Source organism: Dermacentor andersoni, chromosome 9 (genome assembly GCF_023375885.2).
Source record: "Dermacentor andersoni chromosome 9, qqDerAnde1_hic_scaffold, whole genome shotgun sequence".
In the NCBI taxonomy this organism is placed as follows: domain Eukaryota; kingdom Metazoa; phylum Arthropoda; class Arachnida; order Ixodida; family Ixodidae; genus Dermacentor; species Dermacentor andersoni.
Genome location: NC_092822.1, coordinates 102203677 through 102228367, shown reverse-complemented (window position 1 = coordinate 102228367; position 24691 = coordinate 102203677). Strand labels below are relative to the sequence as shown.

At 46.7% G+C, this 24691-nt stretch overlaps 1 protein-coding gene across 1 annotated transcript in view; it reads right to left on the bottom strand.

The window, feature by feature from the left end:
- LOC126528456 (serine/threonine-protein kinase TBK1-like) overlaps window positions 1-24691 on the bottom strand; it is a 113000-nt gene that overhangs the window by 69320 nt on the left and 18989 nt on the right. The window contains exons 4-7 of the mRNA XM_050176336.3: window positions 23418-23547; window positions 14609-14699; window positions 11658-11748; window positions 7096-7253 (exon numbers count right to left, since the gene is read on the bottom strand). Coding sequence (XP_050032293.2) covers window positions 7096-7253; window positions 11658-11748; window positions 14609-14699; window positions 23418-23547 — 470 coding nt within the window. The remainder of the gene's footprint in view (window positions 1-7095; window positions 7254-11657; window positions 11749-14608; window positions 14700-23417; window positions 23548-24691) is intronic.

Sequence of the window (24691 nt, the reverse complement as noted above, 5' to 3'; positions counted from 1 at the left end):
ATATTACGCGGTCTGAACCTGGGGCGGATGTATTACAACAGTTAAGTGCTGCCTGCAGTTCTGCTATGCAGAATGGTTCATTGTACGCCGCACTTTTAGCAGATTTTGTTTCTAACTTTTGCTGTTCTATTTGCGTTTTGTACTTTAGGAAGGTTTCGGAGTAGTGTGAGGAGCTCGATATGTATTCAAAGTGTGCTCCAAGAAAGTTGGCTTGATCTTCAAGGCTTTCTCCGTGGCAATTTACTAGAGGTAAGGAATATGTTTGTTGCCCATTAACTTTCTTCACTCTATTCCATACTTTTCTCTCATCTGTATAGGAGTTGATGCTTGATATAAAGTTTGCCCAACTCTCTCGTCTTGCTTGTCGGCGCGTTCTCCTTGCCTGGGATTTGACATGTTTAAAGTTTTCCAGGTTTTCAGCTGTTGGAGAATCGCGAAATATCGCCCACGCTTTGTTCTGGTTCCTCCGTGCTTGTCTGCATGCATCGTTCCACCAGGGAACACGCCGCTTGGAACCCATGGCGCTCGTTTGTGTAATACACTTACAGGCGGCATCCAGTATAAAAGCTGTAAAATATGCAACAGCGTCATCTATGGTTATACCGGACATCTCAGTCCACGTCATGTGAGTAAGAGTTCGGTACCGTTCCCAATCGGCTGAGTCAATCTTCCACCGAGGGACCTGCGGGGGAAGTTGATCTTGTTTCGGCGTAGTTAGGATTATTGGGAAATGGTCACTCCCATACGGGTTGTTAAGCACATTCCATTTAAAATAGGGTAAAAGCGTCGGCGATAAAATGCTAAGATCTATGGCAGAGTATGACTTGTTGGAGAGGTTAAAATATGTGGGCTCCTTCGTGTTCAAGAGACATGTTCCAGAGGATAAAAGCACCTGTTCAATGACGCGACCTCGCGCATCACAGCGTGAATCGCCCCACAAAGTACTGTGTGCATTAAAATCACCAAGAATAAAATAGGGGTCCGGGAGCTCATCTATTAATGACTCTAAGTCGCGTCTGTGAAGGTGATAATGTGGTGGTATATACAGAGAACAGATTGTAATGAGTTTATTTAAAAGTACAGCTCGAACGGCCACGGCCTCAAGGGCCGTTTGGAGCTTTAAATGCTGACACGCTACACTTCTGTCAGCAATAATGGCTACACCGCCAGATGCTGCGACAGCATCCTCGCGGTCCTTACGAAACGTAACATACTTTCGGAGAAAGTTTGTGTGTATAGATTTTAAGTGTGTTTCCTGTAAACACAGCACTTTTGGATTGTGTTTGTGGATAAGTTCTTGTACATCATCAAGGTTTCTAAGGAGACCTCTGACGTTCCATTGAATTATCTGTGTATCCATGTTGGTGGTAAATATGTGCTGTGTGTACAGAAACAGAAATAGTGATTATGGAAATTACAGAGATTAAATTACAGAGCCCTTTAGAGGCCCTGTAACGGGAGTTCTGCCCTTTCTGGAGCGTTCGAGGGAACCTCGCCGCTCCTTAGGCGCTTGGTGCGCCTTGAGGATAGGTGTAGTGTCCATTGCCTCTGGTGAGGCGCCGGACACGTGCTCTTGCGAGCGAGAAGGTTTCCGGGAAAGTCTCGCCTTGGAGGGCAAGACCCCTGCGCCCACCAGCCCGGAGGTCGATGGGGTACCCTGCGGGATTTGGCTGCGCCGGCTGTTGCCAGCGCTCGAAGGGACCTGGTAAGATGAGGCAGCCTCGGCTACGCCCACCTTCGGTGTCGATGGTCCCTTCTCCTCGGTTAACGGAGCAGTGCGAGCTGCAACCGCCGCGGGGGCAGAAGGCGTAACTGCCAACTCACTGGGTGTGGGTCGGTCAGTCGCCGGAGGCCGTTGTGGCGCTGCCCCCTTACGCGCCACATCGGCAAAGCTGCTCTTAGACAGGTATGACACCCGCCTCCGTGCCTCCTTGAAAGATACGTTTTCTTTGACTTTGATTGTCACAATCTCTTTTTCTCTCTTCCAGGACGGGCAGGACCGCGAGTATGCGGCATGCTCGCCATCGCAGTTGACACAATGTGGAGTGTTCTGGCATGTTTCGGAGGAATGTTCTTTGTCACTGCACTTGGCACAAGTGAGCCGGCCTCGACAGTTCTGTGAACTGTGGCCGAAACGTTGGCACTTAAAGCATCTGAGAGGATTGGGAACGTATGGCCGAACACGAAGTTTGATATAACCGGCCTCTACGGATTCGGGAAGGACACTTAAGCCGAAAGTGAGTATCAGGTGTTTCGTCTTGATTTCTTTTCCGTCTCTCCTCATCTTAATTCGTTTAACATTGATAACATTCTGGTCACTGAAGCCCTCCAAGAGTTCAGCCTCAGTGAGCTCCATCAAGTCATCGTCAGAGACCACACCACGGGTGGTGTTCATCGTGCGGTGCGGGGTTATAATTATTTGGGTTTCCCCAAATGACTCTAGTTTTGACAGGTTTTCATATTGCTTTTGATCGCGGAGCTCCAAGAGAAGATCACCGCTTGCCATCCTCGATGCCTTATAACCAGGACCAAAGACTTCGGTCAATGACTTGGAAACAAGGAAGGGTGAGATAGTTCTTACTGGTTTATCTGGTTTTGCAGAGTGAATAACATGGAAACGTGGGAAGTTGTGGACTTGGCGTCCGAAAAACTGAAAGACTTCATCGGTGCGCCCTCTTTTCGGAGGGCGATCAGGGAGTCGAGGAAAGGAGCTATCCATAAATAGATGTGATTTTTCGGCAGTAACGCCAGCCACCCACCGTGGAGTCCTACAAGGGGACGCTGCAGGGCGTGTGAAACACGGCCTGCAAACGCCAGCTGTACATTACCGCTATAACCAAATATGAAATAACCTAGGTTGGCTATTCACACAAGGTTAACCCTTGCTGCCTGGAAAATTGGAAGTGAGCGGAAGTTAGGAGAAGACAGGAAAGATGGAAAGTAAGAGAAAGACGAAGGTTGGAGGGAGAGTGAGAGACAGGAAAAGGCAACTACCGATTTCCCCCGGGTGGGTCAGTCCGGGGGTGCCGTCTATGTGAAGCAGAGGCCAAAGACGTGTGTTGCCTCCGCCGGGGGGCCTTAAAGGTCCAAACACCCGGCATCGGCTCAACCTCCAGGATCCCCTTTTCCCCAGACACGGCTAAGCCGCGCACGGCTACACGCGGGAGGGTCCGACCCCCGTGTGCTCGGGTACGTGGTGTCGCAACACACCAAACGCCTGCTTGCGCAGACGCCCCTGCGGGGGGTGATACCGAACTAATAACGGCCGTTTCCAATGCTTCCGGGCCTGCGACGTCCCGTAAATACTCCGCGACGTACCCCAATTGTGCCACCGCCGTCACCTAGATGAACGACGAAAGTGCGGTCCAAGCGCGTGCGTCTGCTGGCCGTGAAAACGAACCGTGCATCAGCAACGGTCGCACCATACCGTCGCATCTTGAGTCACAATTCATCTTGTCGGAGGTATTGAATATGACCGCCGCCACTGTCCGCGCGTCACTTGGTTCTGTGCCGGCAACCGAACGGAAGATAGGGTTTACGGCGGGAGGAGCATGCTCGGTGGTGACGGGCTCAAGCGAGTCGAGCGGCTGAGAAAGATGCCTTGAGCAAGAAGAGGGCACAAAAAGCACATGAAAGCAAGCATAAAAGATCCAAGAAGCCAAGAGATCAACCTGACACCTGCACCTACAAGGCCGGTGGTTTCTACTCGAATAAACATGGCTCAAAACTTCGAACACCTTTTTCTCAAAACATTTTCTACCACCAAGGTCAACTTGCAAAGCCAATATCTCAGCCACTGTTATGAATATTTTTACACCGTTTGTTTTGTTACACTCATTGTGCACCACTGCACACAGTGACATGTTTTGTTCTCAAAATAGTTGCCTGAATAATTTGTTATCTTTTTTTTCACAGTCGAGATTTTCATGCAACTGAAGTAGCTACCAAGGAATGAGAATATAAAAAAAATCTGCTAGGCTAAAAAAATTACAGGAATGTCACTGTGTGGAGGATACATATAGTAGTGCTATTAATGTTTGCTTGAACTCCTACCATCAATATACAGGTGTGCAGGCATTTTGCAAAAATGAAAGCAGAAAAATTTTGTAAACAAAAAAGTACTTCAGATATTGCAGCCATATTTTCACAGTTTTGTTTATGTGATATTATTAACACCTGTGCAAAATTTCATCAAAATCGGCTGGTAAATAAAAAAGTTTGCTTTGATCCCCATGTCCCCCCTTAACTTTATCTAAAAAGCTAGAAACTGTTTCCTGGGTAAAAAGAGGTTCGTTACTAAGAAAAAATGCTGGGTGAATACACCGACGATACACAGAATAAAAATACTTTTTACACTCAGTTTCCATTTCCATGCATTGGACAAGGAGATGGAGAACTGTAAGACTGGCGCCACACCTTCGACATGAGGGAGGCTCACTTCCAGTCAGTAAGTAGGAGTGGGTGCCAAAGGTAGGGCTTATTCTTAGTCAACAAAGGACCATTTCCTTGTACTGTGTTGTGTTCTCCGATATCCAGTGCCCTAATTTGGGTTTGATCAAGTACAGTTTATTGGATACCCGGGAATCACACTGTTTCTGCCAGCGCTTCTTCAGCTAGCGATGTAAGTATGGTTTAAGGTCCATTGCTGGAATGGGTATGTTTGTGTCGGTGTTGCTAAAAGCTATTGAGGTAGCGTTCTCGTCAGCAGCTTCATTGCCTTTTATGCCACTGTGGCCAAGCACTAGGCAAAGGATGATGACTTGTATATCAATATAAGCAGAGCATAGAAACGCATATTGTTGCAAGAGGAAAAGGCGAGCAGTCAGTTCCAAGTGAACGGTTGTTTACGGTTCGTTTCTGCAGCAGCTACCACACACACTTCATCTTCGGCGTCCAGTGATACCAGCGCGTGGCATTACCCTTCCCTCCCCAAAAAATAAAACGAAAGAAGACTCCTTCTCGATGCGACTACACGAAAGTTAGGCCAAAAAAAAAAAGTAGGGGACGGGGCAAATGCCATAAGGAGAAAATAAAAGAAATGAGAAAGACAACGGACATGAGTATAGGGACCGTACCGCAAAGTTTGTGAATGGGAGTCAGTGCGAGTAGTAGGAGTTAATCCTGGTAGCGTGAACCATTTCAGAGGAACGTGGTCTATGGAAGTGGTGCTATGTTTCGGCTGGAACAACTTCATGGTTGACAAGACTCAAGCAATGGAAAACTATGTAGGGTCTAAAGTATTGGCGCAATTATTTTTCTGAGTGGCCTCATTGACGTATAGGGGTCCAAACTCATACGAGACCTCCCGGGTTGTATGTTGTCTCAATGGCGTATGTTTTATCGACGAGCCTCTTGACTTTGTCGAGATAGAATTCGTTGCCATGCAAGGTGTCGTGCTTCTTCGGCATGCTGAACAAAAGCGTCTCTACCTGGTGTGGTAGGTTAAGATGAAGTTGGTAGGAGCATCGCGTCAAGCATAGTAGTGATGCCGTGTCCATTGACCAGATGAAAAGGAGGAAACCCGGTGGTTTCTTGTAGTGCAGTGTTATACGCGAATGTCACATACGGGAGCAGTTTGTCCCAATTTTTATGGCCTGTGGCGACATGCATAGAAAGCATATCTGCAGTCGTTTTGTTGAGATGCTCAATTAACCAGTTAGTCTGCAGCTGATACGCAGTTGCCGTACAGTGCGTTGTTCCACTCAGCTGCAGAATATCTGGGACCAACTGTGCGGTGAAGGTCGTACCATAGTCTGTGATCACGACAGTGGGAGCACCATGTTGAAGGACGATATTTTTGACTACGAAGTTGGCTACATCTGAAGCAGTAGCTCGCTGAACGGCTTGTGTATCGCAGTACTGAGTGAGGTAATCAGTGGTGACAATGATCCAGCGGTTATTAGCCGAAGACTTGGGAACAAGACAGCATGGCAAGGGTCTAACCCCCGTATTCCGAAAGGCATTTTAACTTGAAGCCCATGCTCAGCTTGATATAAATGACGCCTCGTGTGAACATGCCCAAGACGCTCATTAAGTTTCCATTGAAATGTTTATGACAAGCGTAATTTAAATCAAGTCAAGCGTAAGCTTAAAGTTAAGATGCATTTTTGGGTATGGGGGGTAAGAAGCATTGCACAATGCTGGTTCCAAATAGTCAGCTTCCCCGCATTACAGCAGCGTTATGCAGTCAAGCATAATGTGCAGATTAGAAAGAGTAATGCGGTATGTCACTGTTTCCTTATTGTTCAGTTATAGATGTATAAAACGATGCCTCATATATAAAAGGTTTTCCGGTGTTTAACAATTCCCGTAGAAAAATGTAATGGTGGGCTACACCTTAAGTTTCTTGCCAACATTCAGCAATGCTAAACTCGATTTTTCAAATGCAACAAATGTCATCAAATTTGATTTTCAATGGGTGGTGAACAAAACGAGTTCTCTATTTCCCTGTACTTTGTGGGGATGAGAGACTCTCATGCATCCCCTGATACACTGTTTTCCCAGCATGTCTCGTGTCTCCTGCAATCTGGTTTTTCCGCGTAGCTTAGTGCAGGCAGCAGTCTGTCAGGCTGCAGCGCATTACAAGAGATGGCACGAGCATGGCACTGCTAGCGCCACCCAACGGCAAGATTGGTCTTGCTGACAGAAAGTAGGAGCTTCCTCTTTGGCTCTGGGTCGGCAAGCGGCGGGGACGTTCCGCGTGTACGCCGATCCATGCTTCTGCGAGACTGTCTCGCGAGGCTTCGTTCGAACGCGCCACTGTTCGCGTGACTGTCTATGCGAACGACCAGGTGTTGGTGTCCAGCATGGGGTGAACATATTCGCTCGCTAGCCAGTCGCAGCGAATCGGACTTCCTAGATTTGTTGTGCGCCCGTTAGCATGCTTTGTGGATAGCAACTCGGCTAGCAAGCATTAGTGTATGAAAGGTGCAATAAATGTCCTTGTGATTGTTTGAACTACTGTGCTGTAATTCTTTTGTCTCAAGAGAAACGGGTGAGAACCCCACAACTTACGTCTGAACTTCCAGAACGAAGCTTCCCATCAAAATTGGCCAAATAGAAACACAGGTTTCATATGGCCTGGGGCCCACTCACATTGTGTCCTTGTTGCGGCGTCCCCCATAGGGTCGGAAAGGCAGAGCCCCCGTTGCCACGTGATACAGGGTCACCCCGATGCTCCACAAGTCCACCGTGGCCCCAAAGGACTTGCCTGCGCTCTTCTTCAGCACGGCCCGCTCATACATGTCTGGGTGCTGCATGATTGATTGAATGACTGATTAACAGATGGATTGATTAACTGATTCAAGTAGCTCACCCTCCCAAATGACCCTGGGGCAATAATTCCACAGCAGACACAGCCAAATGGTCATGGCTGTAGATGTAAGACAGCAACAGAACATTTGTAAGAATGCGCCTCTTCATAGTGAAGCAACGCTAGGCATCACTTCAGAGATGCTGCAACCTTCCTTAACTTCAAGAAAATTTCTCCTTCGGCTGCTGCCGCTCGATTTCCACCAAAATTACATGGAACAGGAATGCATTCCTGTTACACGTAATTTATTGCTGCATACTTATTAATCCACCTCAGCACTTTGTATTCAGCATTCTCACGTTTCATTTGGAGTTGCATGCATTGGAAAAACTGACTTCTCAAAGTATTTCCACAAAAGGCTTGGCCACGTGGCTCTCCCGTAGCTGACAATTACTTTGTTCCCAGGTGGGCACTTCCAAATTTGGCAATACTGACACGCACAAATCACTTTTTCGTGAGGCACACAAGAACACAATCTAGTCTAAGGATCAAGCAATTGACTCTCACTTGCTTCATTTTCCTGACAAGTGTGCACCACCAAGTTTGCTCATGGGAGCTCACATGACATGCCTCGTTTTTTGTTATGGCCGCATGTCCCTGAGCTGCATTCTAGCACAATTACAGGAACGGCATAACTCTACACAGTTGAACCTCGTTAACCCTTTTTGTGAAAAGGACGACTCTCACTTGTTGAGATGTTTCCTGCAAAATATGCTGGTGCTCCTGACATTGTACACATGATGTCAATTAAAGATTTGATTTGATTTCATTTGACAATTCTTTTGAAAATTCGACAATTTCATTTGACGATTTCCAGATGCAGGGTTGTCATTTCATAATTTTTTAGTGCGAATGCTGTGCTATTAAATGCCACCAGCTTTCAAAAAAACTGATTTTTTTTAGGGCATCATTGGTAAACACAGCTGAAGCCTGTCTTCCCTGGGTTTTTTCAAAATAGCAGTGCGGAGTAAGGCAGCTGCAGCAACAACAGTTGCCTTTTACAATGCCAGAATCGTGGTACAGTTAAGCCTCAATATATATCAACATCGATATAACAAACTTCAATATAATGAAATTCTCAACATAACGAAGTAATTAACATTTCATAGCCTCTTGTCCATAGGAAACCATGTATTTAGAACCTCAATGTAATGAAGTGTTTGTATCTGATTCCAGTACAACAAAATTTCGCTTCCGCCCCACAGAAATGCCGAGACAATAAATGGAAACTTCTGCAGACACACATGTGCAATTGATTGAATTACGAGCGGCAGCTTGCAAATGCACCACTCAAATCACGAGCAGCGCGTCAAGAGCGACCGCCAAAGTGGAGCCACATCATGTTCCATATATAAGTCCAAGTGCGATAAGATCATGGCCCGCGCACTTTGTGCTTTAATTGCAAGGGAAAGTGTGTGAGGGTGATTGCCCGTTTCAAATGGCAAGGCTGTATTGCCACTGACATTTACTGACAAGTGACGACACTTCTTGCATACCATCTGCAGTGCATACTCTGTGGCTCGAAGTTAAATGTCTGTGCTATGCAGGGAAAACGAGGTACAGCAAAAACAAGGAGACTTGTTCATGGAGTTTGAGTTGGTAGCCGCAGCGTGGGCTGCCAAGCATCAGATCGGAGTGGAGAAGTGAGAACGTGAGTGTCAATGAATATGGCTCCTGCATCAAGAACGCTGGTTTTGGTACCACCAAATAGGCATCTCATGCGGATCTGGAGTCACTGGATAAAAAAATTTGCCTGATGGGGCCGCATTCTTAGTCAACCGTTTTTGGGGATGCACATGACTATTTTCGCAAAATTTCGCATAACTTGGCCCCTGAGGCGCCAGTATCTATGGGCAGCAGCGTGCTTAGCACTGAAAGAACGTGTGCGTGGAACAGTGTTGCTTGTAGAGGCGAGCCTGACTTCAGGGAACCAGCATTGTGCAATGCGTCATGCTTTCCAAGCTTCGGAGCCATTGGGGAGGATTAAAAAGGCAGAGTCAGTGCTATTGCTGACAGCAACGAATTCTTTCAATGAAAAACACGGCACCAAACAGCAAAAAGCTTGTCAGCGAACATTGAAGCAGGTAGACCTAGCAGTGCCACTGCACAGTGGTGGCTGCGGCTGCCGACGGGTCTGCATGCGAGTGTGCCTGTTCAAGGTGATGAGATAATCAATTTGGCGGCAGCAGTGGCAGCTTCGATTACTGCTGTTTCAGACCTGCGGTCATGGCAAAAAGTCCAGAAAGTTGTACAGCAAGGGGTTCCTGCAGTAAAAATTTCAGATGTTCTTATGCATTGTCTCTATAGGGTATGTGGCAGTGCTGAGAAGGTATCCAAATTATCAGACATGTCCGAAAAATCGGGGGCCCCAAAAATCGGTCATTGACTGTATTCAATTTAATATTCTATTTTTTTTTCGTGATTTGATTAAATATTTGATTCGCATCTACCATTCGGTATTTCCACATCCCTACAAATAAGTACAGTCATCAATGGATACTTGATCAGATGGGGCTGCAATGTTTTCTGGATTACCGGGCAAACGAAAAAGAAATCAAAGCATTTTAATGAGATGACAAAACAATTATCTCATTGAATCTGAGAGTCGATGGCAGTGCCAACGATATCTTCACATTGTCAGTACAAAGCGAGGCCAGCAACATTTTCACGTACTTTTCGCCGCTGCAACTGGTAATGTCACCCACAGAGGGACGAACCTATCATGAAAAGTGCAGGCACACGGGAGCATACCAGTCTGCCTCTCGCTTCATTGCATCTCCGAGACTACAGATTATAACACCGCTCACACTAAACGCATGGGAAGACGGCACATATGAAGTCACTGTCATCTCAGCTCACGCAGCCTTTGTGTAGTGGGGGGGGTAGGTGAAATGCTCGCTCACCTGCTTCCCACTACAAGCCCTCCCCCCCTCCCATAGTTGATTGCAGCGAAAGAAGGCACACCTCAATCCATCACCCTTCTGGGCTCACCCTCGAACGCTTTCCATCAACCCCAGAGACACAGGGCACGATAGGATCTTATCGCATTTGTACTGTATACAGAACTTCGGCAGCCGCTCTCTGTCATGCGGCACCATATTTCACAGGTGCCATTTACGAGCGGTCACATATAATTCAATCTTTTGACCATCCGCGACCGTGGCAGTTCCCATTATTTGCCTCGGTATTCCTCTGCAGCGGCAGTGGAATTACGTGATATTAAAATCACGTATAAACACACTTCACTATACTGAGGTTAGATTTGCCTGGTGTTCTGGAGACAAGAAGTTATCAAAAGTTATACACATTGTTATATCGAGAATTTCATTATACAGTCGAACCTCAATATATCGAACAGCGCAGTGATCACAAAATAGTTCGATATAGCCAGAATTCGATATATAAAATCACGTAGAAAACGCGTCAAAAACTAGCGCAAATCAATCAATGAACCAATCGTGGCGCAATAGATACTCACATGAAGCTTCAAACAAAGTATTTATTTAGTTCGCTGAAAGTACTGAAGCAGCGTAGCCTGCTTCATATTGGCAACCGCGTGCTTGACCACGGCGTCCTCAACATAGTCCAAACGGTCCACAAGAGACAGTCCAGTGCCTTCTATTGCGCCGCAGTAGCGGCGTACAACGGCCAAAGCAGCTACAGCCTCAGTTGCAGTCGGGAGCGGGGCAGCATCAGCGCTTGCTGGATGAGCCTCGGCAGCGTCTTCGTTTGGCCGCTCAGCAGTCACTTCTGCCACGATCTCCACGTCTGTTAACTCCGCCACTGTTCCGGTGCTGTCGTCACCGCCAACGAAGTCCGCAATGCACATGATGTGTGGCTCAGCACCGACAAAGCGCTCCACCTGGCTCCACGGCCGCCTCGTTCACGCGCGCACGGCGGGGGCAAGCCTCGCCGTGATCGAGGCGGCTTGCCCCGCCGTGCACGCATAGGTGCACGCGTGATCGAGGCGCCCGTGCTGGCTCCAAGCCGCCGCGTGTGTACGCCGCAACATTCAAATGGCGCCCTCGGCGCAACCGATGTGGGCAGCTGTCGTACGCAGCAGTCTGGAACGCCGATCGCGCCGCCGTTATCTTCGAGAGTGTTGCGGGAAAGCTCGCCTCACGTCAACAGAGCGCACTTGGTCTGGGGCGACGGAGTTCGATATACCATTTTACATCCGGCCCAGTTCGAAATAAAGAATTAAAAATGCATGCGATTTTCCATATGATATAGAAATTGTTCGATATATGCAATAATTCGATATATCCGTGTTCGATATATCGAGGTTTGACTGTACTGAAGTTAGTTATACTTAGGTTTAACTGTATATTGCGTAGGGCCTCACCAGATATTCTTCCGTGCCGTACAGCGACATGAACTGCTGATCATCCTGGAGCTCTCGGGCAGCACCAAAGTCGGCCAGCTTGTACACAAACCTGGACACAAATGCACTGAATGAGCAGCAGAAACAAAAAAAGTAGGGGTGTGCAAACATAGAATATCACTGAATTGAATCAGATAGTGAACATTCAAATAATTCGATTCGCAAATTGAATATCTACAATGCGATTTTTCAAATATTCAATATATATGGTGTAGCACATTGCAATATATTCTACACGTAGTGCAATGCCACGTGTCACCTGCGCCGTGGAACCCCTCGTGCTTGACACCGGCCAAGTTGATCATTTCACTTCGTTTTCGATGCAAAAGCTGCGCACAGCAGAGGGGCTCCCTGGCTGACGCACTGGTGGACTTTGTCACTGCGAGCACTCCATGACGTCAGCCTGAGGCGGGTTTCACACACACAGTGCCTGAACGTTGCAATTCGCAGAACAGTGCTGCAACAGCCAGGGCCGCCTCTGTTGTTACAAATTGCATCCAGATCGACAAGACCAATTGATACGATAACACAGACAGAGGGAACAGCAACAAAAGCAGCGTGTATTTCATAAAATGCAAAGACCTGGCCGATTAGCCACTGATAGGTATGCAGGTCATGCTGGATACGAAGCGACGAACTTCACGTTGCTTCAACAGCCGTCAGTCTAAACTGCACGCGTCACCTCGGAACCCATCACATGAGGACCAACCGTATAAACATACTAGCGACAAGCATTCCACGGTGGCTTGCGGCCAGTTACCTCATTGGCCAGCAGCGAATTTTCGTCATGGCCACACGCTGCCTAAGCCATTAGGCATAATCGGTGCTGCTTCATTGGGCATCAGTGGCTAAAGTTGCAGTTTGGTGTCAAGTCGATGCAGGTCTGTTTGCAGCTGCCACGCAACACTCAGAAAACTGCCAAACTGCCTCACAAACGAACGTGAGTGCACAGAATTGGAACGAAGTTGTTCACGGATGCTATCTTTCGATACACGGTAGTGCAGCTTCTCGTTCTCAGTGCCGTTCATAGACTCAAATCGTTCTTTTTCTTTTTTCTTTTTGTAGCTTCCAGCAACCCCTCACAAGACTACCTTTGAATTTACAGGATGGACGCAAAAGTGTTACGACCTGGTTGCAGATTGAAAGAAAAAGATTGAAAAGATTGAAAAAGCAAGATGGGCACACAGGTACAAGCTTTTGTGCCAACCTGCTTGGGCTTCGGTTTTGGCAAATTGTTTCAGCTGATGGTACCTCTTTTCTGGCCCCTTTGCTGAAGGAGCTGGGGCTAGCGCATGCACGGTAATGAACTCGCAGGCAGTCTGTGACCAACCAGGAAGTTTCACATGAACAGCTTCAATCATGAGCAATATTGTCATGTTGCAGTGACGTTCAAAAAGAGTGGCCCAAAGCAAGTCGCAGGACTGTTTACTGGGCAAACCTTTGCCCAGCCAAACAAGTAACACTCATCACAATGGCAGTGGCCAGCAAACTTTACGATCATCGAAAACTGATCAGCAGGTCAAGCACGTTGGCTCTTATACATAATTTGTCCAAGGTACTGGCACAGTCGCTGGTGCTTCCGTACTTTCCAGAAAGTACAACACTATTCGCATTGCGCATGCAATCTGATTACACAATGTTTGGCAACAACATAGACAACACATAGAATCAACGATAAAGTTCGAGAAAGTTCCAAATCATACAGTCACATCTTGCACTGAGCGGTAACTCTAGTTTGTTAGCAGGTACAATGCCATTCCCGGTAAAGTATGAACAAGTACACATGTCAATGCCTCACTCTTAAACAGCACTCTCTCAATACTGCAATATAATCAAACATATGTGTAGTTATACAGACCGACTGGCCATTACTCAACCAGTGCGTTCCATCAACATCAACTTAGCTGGAACACATTGGTTTCAACCCTTTACGTGCACCCAAACGTCCGATGCAGCAAACATTGGCTAGCTGCAACCACAACCACCTTCACTACCTCTAGAAAAAGGAAATATAACTGCATAGACGTGAGAAATATGAGAAGGGGCACCACCAGAGAAATATAAACTCAAAAGGCGCCGCCAATGTGTGGGAACAAGCGTTTACAACCTGCTAGAGACAATGCAAATAGCATGCATAACATCGCTGTGCGCTGTTTACGGAACAAAGCTTCACAGGACCCAAAACAACAATTAGCACTAACAACTTCAAATGTTCGCCGTCTCTTGTATTGTGCTATCTTGTAATGTGGAATGGGCTTTAGAAGATAATCACCAGAATTATGTATAAACCAAAATATAGGTTCAGATTTTTTTTCCAGAAGAAAGAAAAGAGAAAAAACACCTAACTTTGGCCATCATATTATATAGCACCCTTTAGCACATTGAAAATTGTTATGTGGACAAGTTAAGGTCAGGGGTAGACCTATATACAATGGTAATGAAAACAGAAGGTGATCGCTGACAGTTGGCTAAGCAAGGTACAAGTCCTAAGAGAGACCAAAGATGGGAACAAACATTCATAACTTCCTCTTGTCATCTGCTAGCCACAGAACTTCCAGAGAGCTGCCAAACCAAACTCGTCTTGGCAGGTTCTGGTAGCTCGGGGGTAGCCAGAAGTGCCCAACCAGAGAGGAAAGAACGGGTGGCGAACATACATCTGGCGGTGGTCAGAGCAACCGGAGAAAAACGACCGTCCAGCTTTGGCAGCTCACCGGTAGCCAGAAGTGACATATTTAAGAGGCCCACTGCCCTATGTTGGTGCATTCTGAATGTAGCTGTATTGCCATAAGTGATGCCAAGGAGAGCTGCTTCACAGCATGTCCCAGCATTGGATGTACGGCTATGCCTGGGATTGTCAGATCAGTGGCCATTCCACCTACCACCACTTATTACAGCAACCACACAGGACTCACCTGCCATCCTCAGCAACATATTTCATTATGTTCCCAGGCTTTAGGTCCCGGTGGATGATGTTGTTGTCACGCAGGTGTTTCATGCCCGCACCTGCGAGCAGATACAGAAGAAACAATCACGCTCACTCACTAGCTATCCAGCCTCTCTAATCCATCTTTATCTTGAGAGGACAAGGCACAGTGGCTGTAGGGCAATTGCGATCACAGAACTTCCCTAATCTCCATTTGCTGCAAGTCCTTTACCCCACATCTTATTCTCCCTGCTAACTGGACTGTCGGCACACCCAACATTATTTCATGCAATGCTGAAATGCCAATGTTCACTGCTTGGACAAGTCTATGACAGACCCAACCAAAACCTGGAAATTCAGCAGAACTGTCTACGGAAATGCATTTAGCATTGAATGATCATAGCAACACATCGGATTGCCACCAGTGAAACTAGTTATGTGTGAAGCATGCACTGCAGCAGGACTTCTCTCGCGCTTCCCTATGAATGCTCGGCGCCATCTAGCAGTGCTGCTGCAAAGCCTGCGCATGGCATTCGAAATGCATGGTGTGCCGGTGTGTGCGAACGCCGAGAAACACAACATTCGGCAACCAAGCTCATCTCTCGCGCTTCCTTCTGGACATGCTGTACCATCTAGTGACACTGCTGAGAAGTCCGCACATGGCCTAGCAGATGAGAAGCGTGGCTTACTGGTATGTGCAAATGCAAAGAATTGTTCCCTAACTTGCCACATGCCCAGTGGCACAGTACTCAGTGACCCTGGTTGGCGAGAGATTCATACTCAGTGCACTCATGGTGCAGCTCACTAAAGCATTCACATGAAAGACGTTCACTGAAAAGGAGCACGTACCCAATGCATTTGTGGCACAGCCTGCTAAAGCGTCGGGCTACTTTCCTTGAGGAACCCACGTGACGTAGGTACAATTCAGCATTGGAGAAATTTAAAGGATCTTTTCATCATTGTAGAGCGACACATCTCCAGTGGCACACACCTAGCTACCCCAGTTGGCGTCAAAGACGTTCAATCAAGAGCAGCACACACCTACCGGTACATACCCAGTGACCCCAACTTGGCATCAAAGAGGTTCATTGAAGGCCGGCACAGACCGACTGGCACATACAAAGAATTAGAACCGCAGTACCACCCAGTCCTGCATCCTACAGTGACCCGAGTCGGTGTGAAAAAGGTTCATTGAAGAGTGGCACATATGTACACATTAAAGGGGAGAATGTGTTTTTCAGAACCAACATTCTTATTCCTTAACTTAGCCCTTAACTTAATGTTGATGAAAATTAGCAGAGATATTGAGAATATCTCCCTGATGCTCCCATACAAGTTTAAGAGGAAAGAAGAGAACACATTGAAGAGAGCATTAAGGGGGGAAATGGGTCTTAAAAATTTTTTTCTTATTTTCGGGTGAATGTTTAGTAAACTCCACTGTCTGGGGTAATTTTTCGTGCTGATTTCAGATCTGTAATCAGATTTTTGATAGCTGTAGCAGTTCAAAAAATATTGAGGTCTGAAGTCAAAGTAATTTCAAACTCGTTACGGGGCTTTTTGATGATTCCGTCTTGCTAAACCGAAAACTAAATGCATGACACCATTGCTAAAGACCTACTGTAGGGAGTGATGCTATTTTTATTGATTTGGAAGCATTTTGTGGACAAGAAAACAATCTTGCATTTATTATGAAAATTTTTTTCTAATTAGCAGCGATTACTATACCTGAATGTAATTTTCATGATGGTGCAAGAGTAATAAAAATAGCATCAACCCCCAGATCATTTCAACACGAATAAAATGATACTACCCTTGTCATTTTTGGCCAAAAACAACCCAGAAAAAACACCCGTAAGGCGGAGTACAGTGTGCAAAAACATCGAACTGAAATAAACGCATTTGAAGTTTCAAACAAATGTAGCTTTTGCTGAAGTGAATCTACAGCAATACAAATGGCACCATTTTGAAGCTCTATATTTTGTAAGAATGGCCATACTAAATGTGTGACTGCACACTCTCAAAATAATAGCACACTGGCCACTGAACTAGCACAACAAACTCTATTAGGCACCATGCTCTACAAAGAGCATGGTGTCTGGGTTTCAAACCGAAGTGCAGAACTCTGTGTGGGCATGAATATAGTTCCAGTGTTGTACATGCAGGCTGCCTGATTGATAGCAGTCTCCATTACAATCAGTGAGGCATTTTTTTTTTCATTTGGTAGAATTGACCATGTTACTGAATGAAGGCTCTGAGTGTAAGTAGCCTTCCAAGTCATCTTCACCAGACAGTGGCTGTGGAACTTAGGATCAGAGAGCCAGTGATAGATATGCAGCTGCTAGATGCTTTCCAGAATTTTACTTTTGTATGATGCCTCGATCACTTCTGCAGCCAGGTGTGTGCCAGCCCAAGGGGCCTAGTGAACAGAGCTCATGATGAGGTTCTCTTTATGAAGGGGTGGTATGATTGATATTGTTACGAGCTATCGTGACAATATGATAATAGAGTGAACGCGCAATGTGCTTGGTTGCGAGTCCGAAGTGCCGATGTGCGAAATGCATAGCTACAGATACAAGGAGCCGACGCGCGATGTGCTTAGTCGCGCAGTTCAAGGTGCTGACGCGCGAAATGCCTAGTCGCGGGCTCGAGGAGTCGACCCTCGATGCGCTTATTCGTGCAGTCCGAGGTGCCGCCGCGCGAAATGCCTAGTCGCGGGCTCGAGGAGTCGACACTCGACGCGCCAAATTCCTAGCCGCGGGCTCGAGGAGTCGACACTCGATGCGCTTGTTCGCGCAGTCGGAGGCGCCGATGCACAAAATGATTAGGTGACGGTCCGAGAAGTCCGCGCGCGATATGCATGATCGCCGAGTCGGAGACTCCCTATGCGCGAAATGTTTCGCCGCGTTTCCGAGGATTGCGTGAGCGATACGAATTTGTCACGAATTCGAAACACCGAGTGCTGAAAGGCTTAGCCGCATGTCCGAGGATTCCGCGCGTGGATCTTGGTCGCGAAGTCCGCATCGCCGATGCTCGGAATGCTTAGCCGCGAGTCTGAAACGTCCACAAGCGTAGGGATCGGCCACGCTACTGCGATGTCCGCGTAGCGCCCGTTTTGACACGTCGAGATTACGGCGGGTGGAGACATCAAACTCGTGAGGTGCAAAGAGCCGAGCAGACGACGCGAGCGCCGGACCAATGGCGAACCGCGCTGGAGTCACGTGGCGGGCGCGGCCAATCGCAGGCTCCGGCACGACCTTCAATCGTTTGCTTTTTGTGCGCTTGTTTCTGTATGGAGGAGATCGCTGAGCGGCAGATTTGAAGACGGAGAAATGCGCTTTCCGACGAGACCAAGATGGCGGCGCTCGGTCGTGCCGTTCCGGAGATATTGTGGCGTGAAAAACGCTGTTCTTTCTTGATTTCCGCGAGATTTTTCGCCACCTTGGCTAATAAAACGAATTTTTTAGAGCACTTCTAGGTGGTTTACAGTGATGATATTTGGGTATTAGATAGAAAAAGGGTTATAGAAACTTAAAATGTTATTTTCAAACGATCGATTTTTTTGCCATTTTTCGCGATGTAAAACCCGCGTCCCCCCTTAAGAGAACATCTTATTCAGTAGAAATTTTCTCCTTGGAAATTTCTGCAGGCCTTGGGAAGTTTAAAAAATCCAATGGAAGGCTCACTGAATATTGGCTGCAAAGCTAAATGCGGGCTGAAGGTCGCGGCATTCTTGCCTTTTTATTTTTTTGCAACACAACATGTTCGGATTGTCATTTGTTATGTTACCTCCGCATCAGGCACACTTTTTGGGTGAGCAAATAGCCACATCATAAATTTTAAAAAAGTCAGGATAAGAAAGCGAGAATATCAAAACCTGCACTACAGCCCAAGGAACATGATAGAAAAGGCAGAGTCAAAATAGGCCAAACGATAACAATGAAATCAACTCCGAAAGCTAAGCAGAAAGCAAAAAACCAGTTCTGGTGCCGTCGACAAGAAAACCCGTCACGCTATATGACAACTCACACCCGTCGGTTGCTTCACTGTTACCCTATTATGATCAAATTGTCTCAGTGACACAGTGTTGAATCATCGGTGTCGGTGTCTCGTCGGTCTTGTATCGCCCCAGTGTTACCACGCCTTAAACGAGTACATGAAGTCAGGCACGCGCTGCCATCACCAGCAACAGTAGGCCGACGCTGCAAGAAATCTGCATCAGCAACGTGTTTTTGAAGTGTCGCCCAAGTGTAATGCAGCGGTTTATTGGTAAATTTGATAGCCATCAACGCAAGGCAGCGACTACGTAGTTCATGGTGCAGTCCAGACAAAGCCCTGGCCCTTTTCTGTTTTAAAGTGGAGTTTCAGTCTTACACTACGCACATTTTTGGCACTGCACCAACGTCGAGCTTCCAGTAGAGTTTCAACGCGGTACACGGCAGAAGTGTTTGCTGCAGTGGGCGTCCGTGCGATTTTTCTATTTTTTTCCGAGGTACTTTCCCCCCATATCATGCCGTGCGACCAAGCACGCGTCCCTTCCAAAACATCTTGTGATTCATCCACTAGGGCATGCGGCATGCGCCGTCGCGCCGTGGAAAAGGCGGATCATCTGACGTCACGTTTGGGAACTCTATTGACGACGATTGAGGACATTCAGACCGTTACAGTTTTACTTCTGGACTTGTCTGTTCGAACACTGATCAGGTTGTTTAGGTTAGTTTGTTGTGTTTGAGTGGCTAGATAGTATAATCATTTGTATCACATAGTTATGTAGAGAGCAGGGTGTCTACCAAGTTGAGATTTCCAAATTCCCCGAGTTTTCCAGGGTTCCCCTGAGTCTCTTTGCAAAATTCCCTGAGTGACGCAGAACTATGTTTTATGTCAAGACGGGCTGAAACCATATCAGCCGATGCTGTCACTCTAGTAAGCCTATAAAAAAAAAATACGACTTAATCCAATTTGACTACTAAGTAGTAGTGTTCATGTTATTCAAAAAGAGAATAGCATGGAGGGGTTAGTAAAATGCACAGCTGATAAAAAGTCTTCAAAAATTGCAAATCGAGTCCGACATTCTCAAATACGAATAAAAAGGAGATGCATACAGAGGCAAATATTTTCGAATATGAGCTATTTCTATCAACTGATAGCAAGCTCAGTGGTATGAGGCCCAAACTTTGTCGCAATCGAGATTCTCTCTCAACAGCTCGTAAGTCAGCCTCAACTGTCCTGATATACTTTCAACCCGCACACGATGCCTCAGTGTTGTGTTTCACTGCTTTAAAAAGTTTATTTTGGTTTGGATGAGGGACATCTGCATCTCAGCATCAGCCAACACTTTGTTTTTTGAGCTCAAGCTCCTTCAAAACAGCGGCAGCACGCTTCCATTCCTGTTCATTCCTCAATGCCTAGGTCCTTTCTGTTCTTGTCCTCCTTCCACCACTCGTTCGCCCCACGGACCATTTGAAGCATCTTCTTGGTCAGTTGCAAAGTCCACGTCCGATGGTTCGAACTCCCTAGGGGTCGCGAAAACGTCCAAAAAATCGGCCAGTTGGAAAAAATAAATGCATGTTATTTACTGCCCTTAAGGGCTCGAACCACCACAGGCACATTCAAAAACGCTCTGAAGGCCTGTCGGTACACGTATTAGACATATTGGTGCTCATACCATCACAGGAAATACCGGATGTACACATGTATAATTAAGGAATACATACTGTGTCCCGTGGCAATAGCCCCTTCCATTGCTTGTTATGCTTCACTGCAATACTTTTGTGTTTGCTTCAGCAAGTAAGATTTCTGTGCACAGGCGAAGCTGACTTTCGGGAAGTGGCATTATGCAACGCACCGTGCTTTCCAAGCTTCTAAGCTAATTGCGAGGACCACAAGGGCGGAGTTTGTGCCATTGCTGACAGGAGCGAATTCTTTCAATAAAGAACACGGCACCTAATGGCAAGATGCTTCATAGCGAACGTCAAAGTAGCTAGGCCTAGCATTGCCACAGTGGTGGCTATGGCTGCCAGTGGATCTGCGTGCGAGAGCACCTGTTCGAGGCAGCGAGGTAATCAAAATGGCAGCGGTGATGGCTTTGATTAATGCCATTTAGGACCTGCGGTCACGACAAAACGTCCGGAAAATCGGATGGCGAAGAGTTCTTGCATCCGAAATTTCATATGTTCTGGTACATTGACTCCATGGGGTATGTGATGGTGCCGCAAAGCCGTCCAAATAATCAGGAATCCGGAAAGTCAGTCGTTGACTGTACACTGGCAACTCCTCCAGCCAACTACAGGACGTCAAAGACGATTCATTATGATTCCTGTCTGTTACTCGAGCTAGCATTACCGCGACTTTCGACCCTTTCAATTAAAATTACGGCTAATTTTCCCTGATAGAGGCACAAATTCCCCGAGTTTTCCCCGAGTTTTTCCAGACTACTCAAAATCCTTGAGAATTCCCGGTTTTCCCATTTGGTAGACACCCCGAGAGAGTCTTGCAGTGTTTCCTATTATTTTCATGTTGACTTAGTTTTCTGAATAGGTGTTAGCTAAGGGTTTGAGAAGTCTGCCCATTTATAGATTGCAGAAATTCATAACACTTCGGCAGCCCGGTGTCTGCACCACCTCAACGGGCCTAGTGAACAGAGCTCATGATTAGGTTCTCTTTATGAAGAGGGGTCGTATGACAGATACTGTTAAGAGATATTGAGACAATATATAGGACAAAAGAGCCGATGCGCGATGTACTTAGTCACTGGTCCCAGGTGCCGATGCACAAAATACCTAGACGAGGGTCTGAGGAGTCAATGCTCTATGCGCTCAGTCGCGCAGTACGAGGTGCCGATGCGCGAAATGCCTAGCCGCAGGTCCGAGGTCCGACCAAGCACATCGAGCTTGGTCGGATAGTTGGAGGCCCAGATGCACGAAAAGCTCAGTCACGGGTCCATGGAGTTGGCACTTGATAAGCTTGATCAAAGTCCAAGGCATCGAGGTGCAAAATGCTAGCCGCGGGTCCATAGAGTATGCGCGCAAAGTACATGGTCGTGGGTCCGAGCAATCAGCAAGTGAGGTGCTTGATCACCGAGCCAGAGAAGCCGATGCACACAATGCTTAGCCATGGGTCCAAGGATTGCATGTGTGATGTGATTGGTCGCAAATTCCGAAGCACTGATGCTACAAAGGCTTAGCCACATGACCGAGGTTACCACACGCAAAGCTTGATTGCAAAGTCTGCATCATTGATGCTCAGAATGCTTAGCTGCAAGTCTGAGCAGCCACTAATAGAGGGATCAGCCATGCTTCTGCGATGTACGCAGCCAGTTTCACACCCATCGAGATTACGGAGACGGTCGAGAGCTTGTGAGGTGCAAAAAGCCGAGCAGGTGACGCCCCTACAAAGTGAGCGCTCGACCAATGGCGAACCGTGCTGGAGTCATGTGGCAGGCACGGCTGGTCGGAGACTTCAAAATGACCTTCAGTCTATTTGCTTTTTGTTCCCTTGTTTCTGTGTGGAGGAGATAGCTGAAGTCGTAAATTTGAAGACGGAGAAATGCGCTTTCGAACGAGGCCAAGAGGCACTCTGTTGCGCTGTTCCAGAGATATTGTGTCTTGAAACAGCATATCTTTGCAGTTTTTTTCACAATTTTTTACCACCTTGGTTGATGCAACAAATCTTTTAGAGCACTTCTAGGCGGTTTTTAGTGAACATATTTCGGAATCAGGTTTTTTAAAAAAAAGTTACAGTAAATAAAAATGTTGTTTTCAAGAAATAGCATTTTGGTCATTTTGCACGATGCAAAAGCTGCACCCCCCTTAAAGGGACGCCAACGGCAGATATTAAGCCAAGCTAAAGTCATAGATTAGTGACTGAGAATCTCTAAGGCATCAATATTATTAGGACCCAGCCTTAGTAATCTAGAAACTGAGGTAAATGCAGGATATGATTAGAGACTCCCCCATGAAGTTCAAGTACTTGCCCGATGACAAAGGCACTCATTTAAATTCTGTCACTAGTACTCAACCACTTGTTATAAACACTTCATTGTATTGCATTATAAAACAAAAGAAAATGCTACTTGTCCAGTTTTATTTCATCTTTAGAAAAAGAACTCACTGACTTGACAACCATGCATACGGTCAAAAGGTTTAGTTTTTGTTCAACTCTGCGCTGCCCATGCTTTCATGTTTCAGCAGCTTCGTTTTTGCGTAGTGCTGCGCTGGTTTTGCTGGCTCGTGAAACTTGCACATTCTGCAAGCAGCAGAGAATTCCACTTCCGTGTGATGTTGCGGGATGCCGGAATGGTCCATCGCTCTGTCTTGGCTTTGTTTTTCCATTGCCGCACGTTTGCGTTTAGTGGGAAAAAAAAAACTTACTACCACCTGTTGGGAACCGTTTTACACACCAACGGCACCAAGGGGCAGTGTGCAACGTCACCACTCCCCTGTTGGGTGGCAGGAAATTTCAATTGTGACAAAGGTATTCTGACCTTTCAGGTACAATTTTCTCGTTAACTAAGTCATTGCTTGTCATGGAGCAAGCATTGCGAGGTTTTGGGAATGGTAATTAAACAGTCCCTGTTGACTTAGTATTTGTCTTTTGTGTCCCTTTAATGTCCCCCCATCTCAAGGTCATGAGTATTTCTGCCTTCTGTCCCTATTGAAATGCAGCTGCCCCGGCTGGCAATCAGGCCTACAACCTCACAATGAGCAAAAGAATGACAGGCAATCAGGCCAAGCATTAGGCACACCTGGTTCAAGAGGGAGGCAAACAGAATTTCAGTCAGAGAGAGATGCAGAAAAACCCACTAAGGTCACGGAGAACAACGAGGTAGTCGTGCTCCTCGAGGCCGTAGCTGTTGGCCGGGTCATCCAGGATGGTGAACAGGCTGCCACCTGTGCAGAGCTCCATCACCAACACCTTGCTGTGGTTCTCCACCTGGGGGCGACAACAGGCATAAAATCAGTGAGCAGGTCCCGCTGCCTAGTCAGTTCGGAGTACGCTTGTGTTCAACATCAGTCTAAGCTCTAACTGCACTGCTGCTTAAAGGGCCCTTTACAAAGTTCGGGCATTGCAAACAAACAAGCACAATGTGTAAATCACACAGTGGGATCACATCTGCAAAGTATGAAACGGCTGCTCAGCACAAAATTAAATTTCGAGCAGAAAGTCATGCGCCATTCCTCTTATAGGAGCCAAGCTTCAAATGAGAGAGTTAAGGTCACAGGCACTGACACACAAGATCCACGGTTTGCAATGTCACCGACCATGGCATGCGACTTTATTTCATCAACCAATGAGGAATGCGCAATGCCGCAGCTGAAAATGAGAAGTGCAGCGAAAAAAAAATAATAAAGAGGTGGGATTGTCACATGAACATGACGCGTCCTCTTAGTTCCATTATGGAAGAAGGCAGGGAAGAAACACTGCTTGCGGATGCTGGTCAAAGCAAAGAGGGATAGCGTCTCCATTGGCAGTGATGCTCTCCTGCTGGCGGCATGGTAACAGGACAGTTAATTTATTCTCTCTTCCAATAATGAACTTTTCTGAAAAATTATTTCGGTAAAACATTCCTTAGGTGGCGCCTTACAATTTCCAGTGTATAACCAAAATTTACAATGAGGCCTGGTGAGGGGCCCTTTAAAAGGACACTAAAGGGAAAGCATCAAATAATTTAAAAGGATGAAGTATTTTTACAAAAAGTTATCTTACTTTAATTCTCAGCAATATGTTGCCTTGCTATCATTTGGGCTACAGTAAAATTTCGACCCTACCTGAAGGGTAGGCCATTCAAAGTTGTAAGCGACTCTCACACCTTGCGCTGGCTGGTAAATTTGAAGGACCCTGCAGGCCGCCTTGCATGGTGGTGCATCAGAGTGCCGAAATTTGACATCACCGTGACCTACAAGTCAGGTCAGAAACACTCGATGCCAACTGCATGTCCCATGCTCTACATGACCTGCCGCCACGCAACCAAGGCTACGTCACCTTCATGGGAACAATAAGCGCAGACGATTATGTTGAACAGCAATGAAGAGACCCGGAACTTCGAAGGAAAGGCCAACATCATCCCTAGTGTATT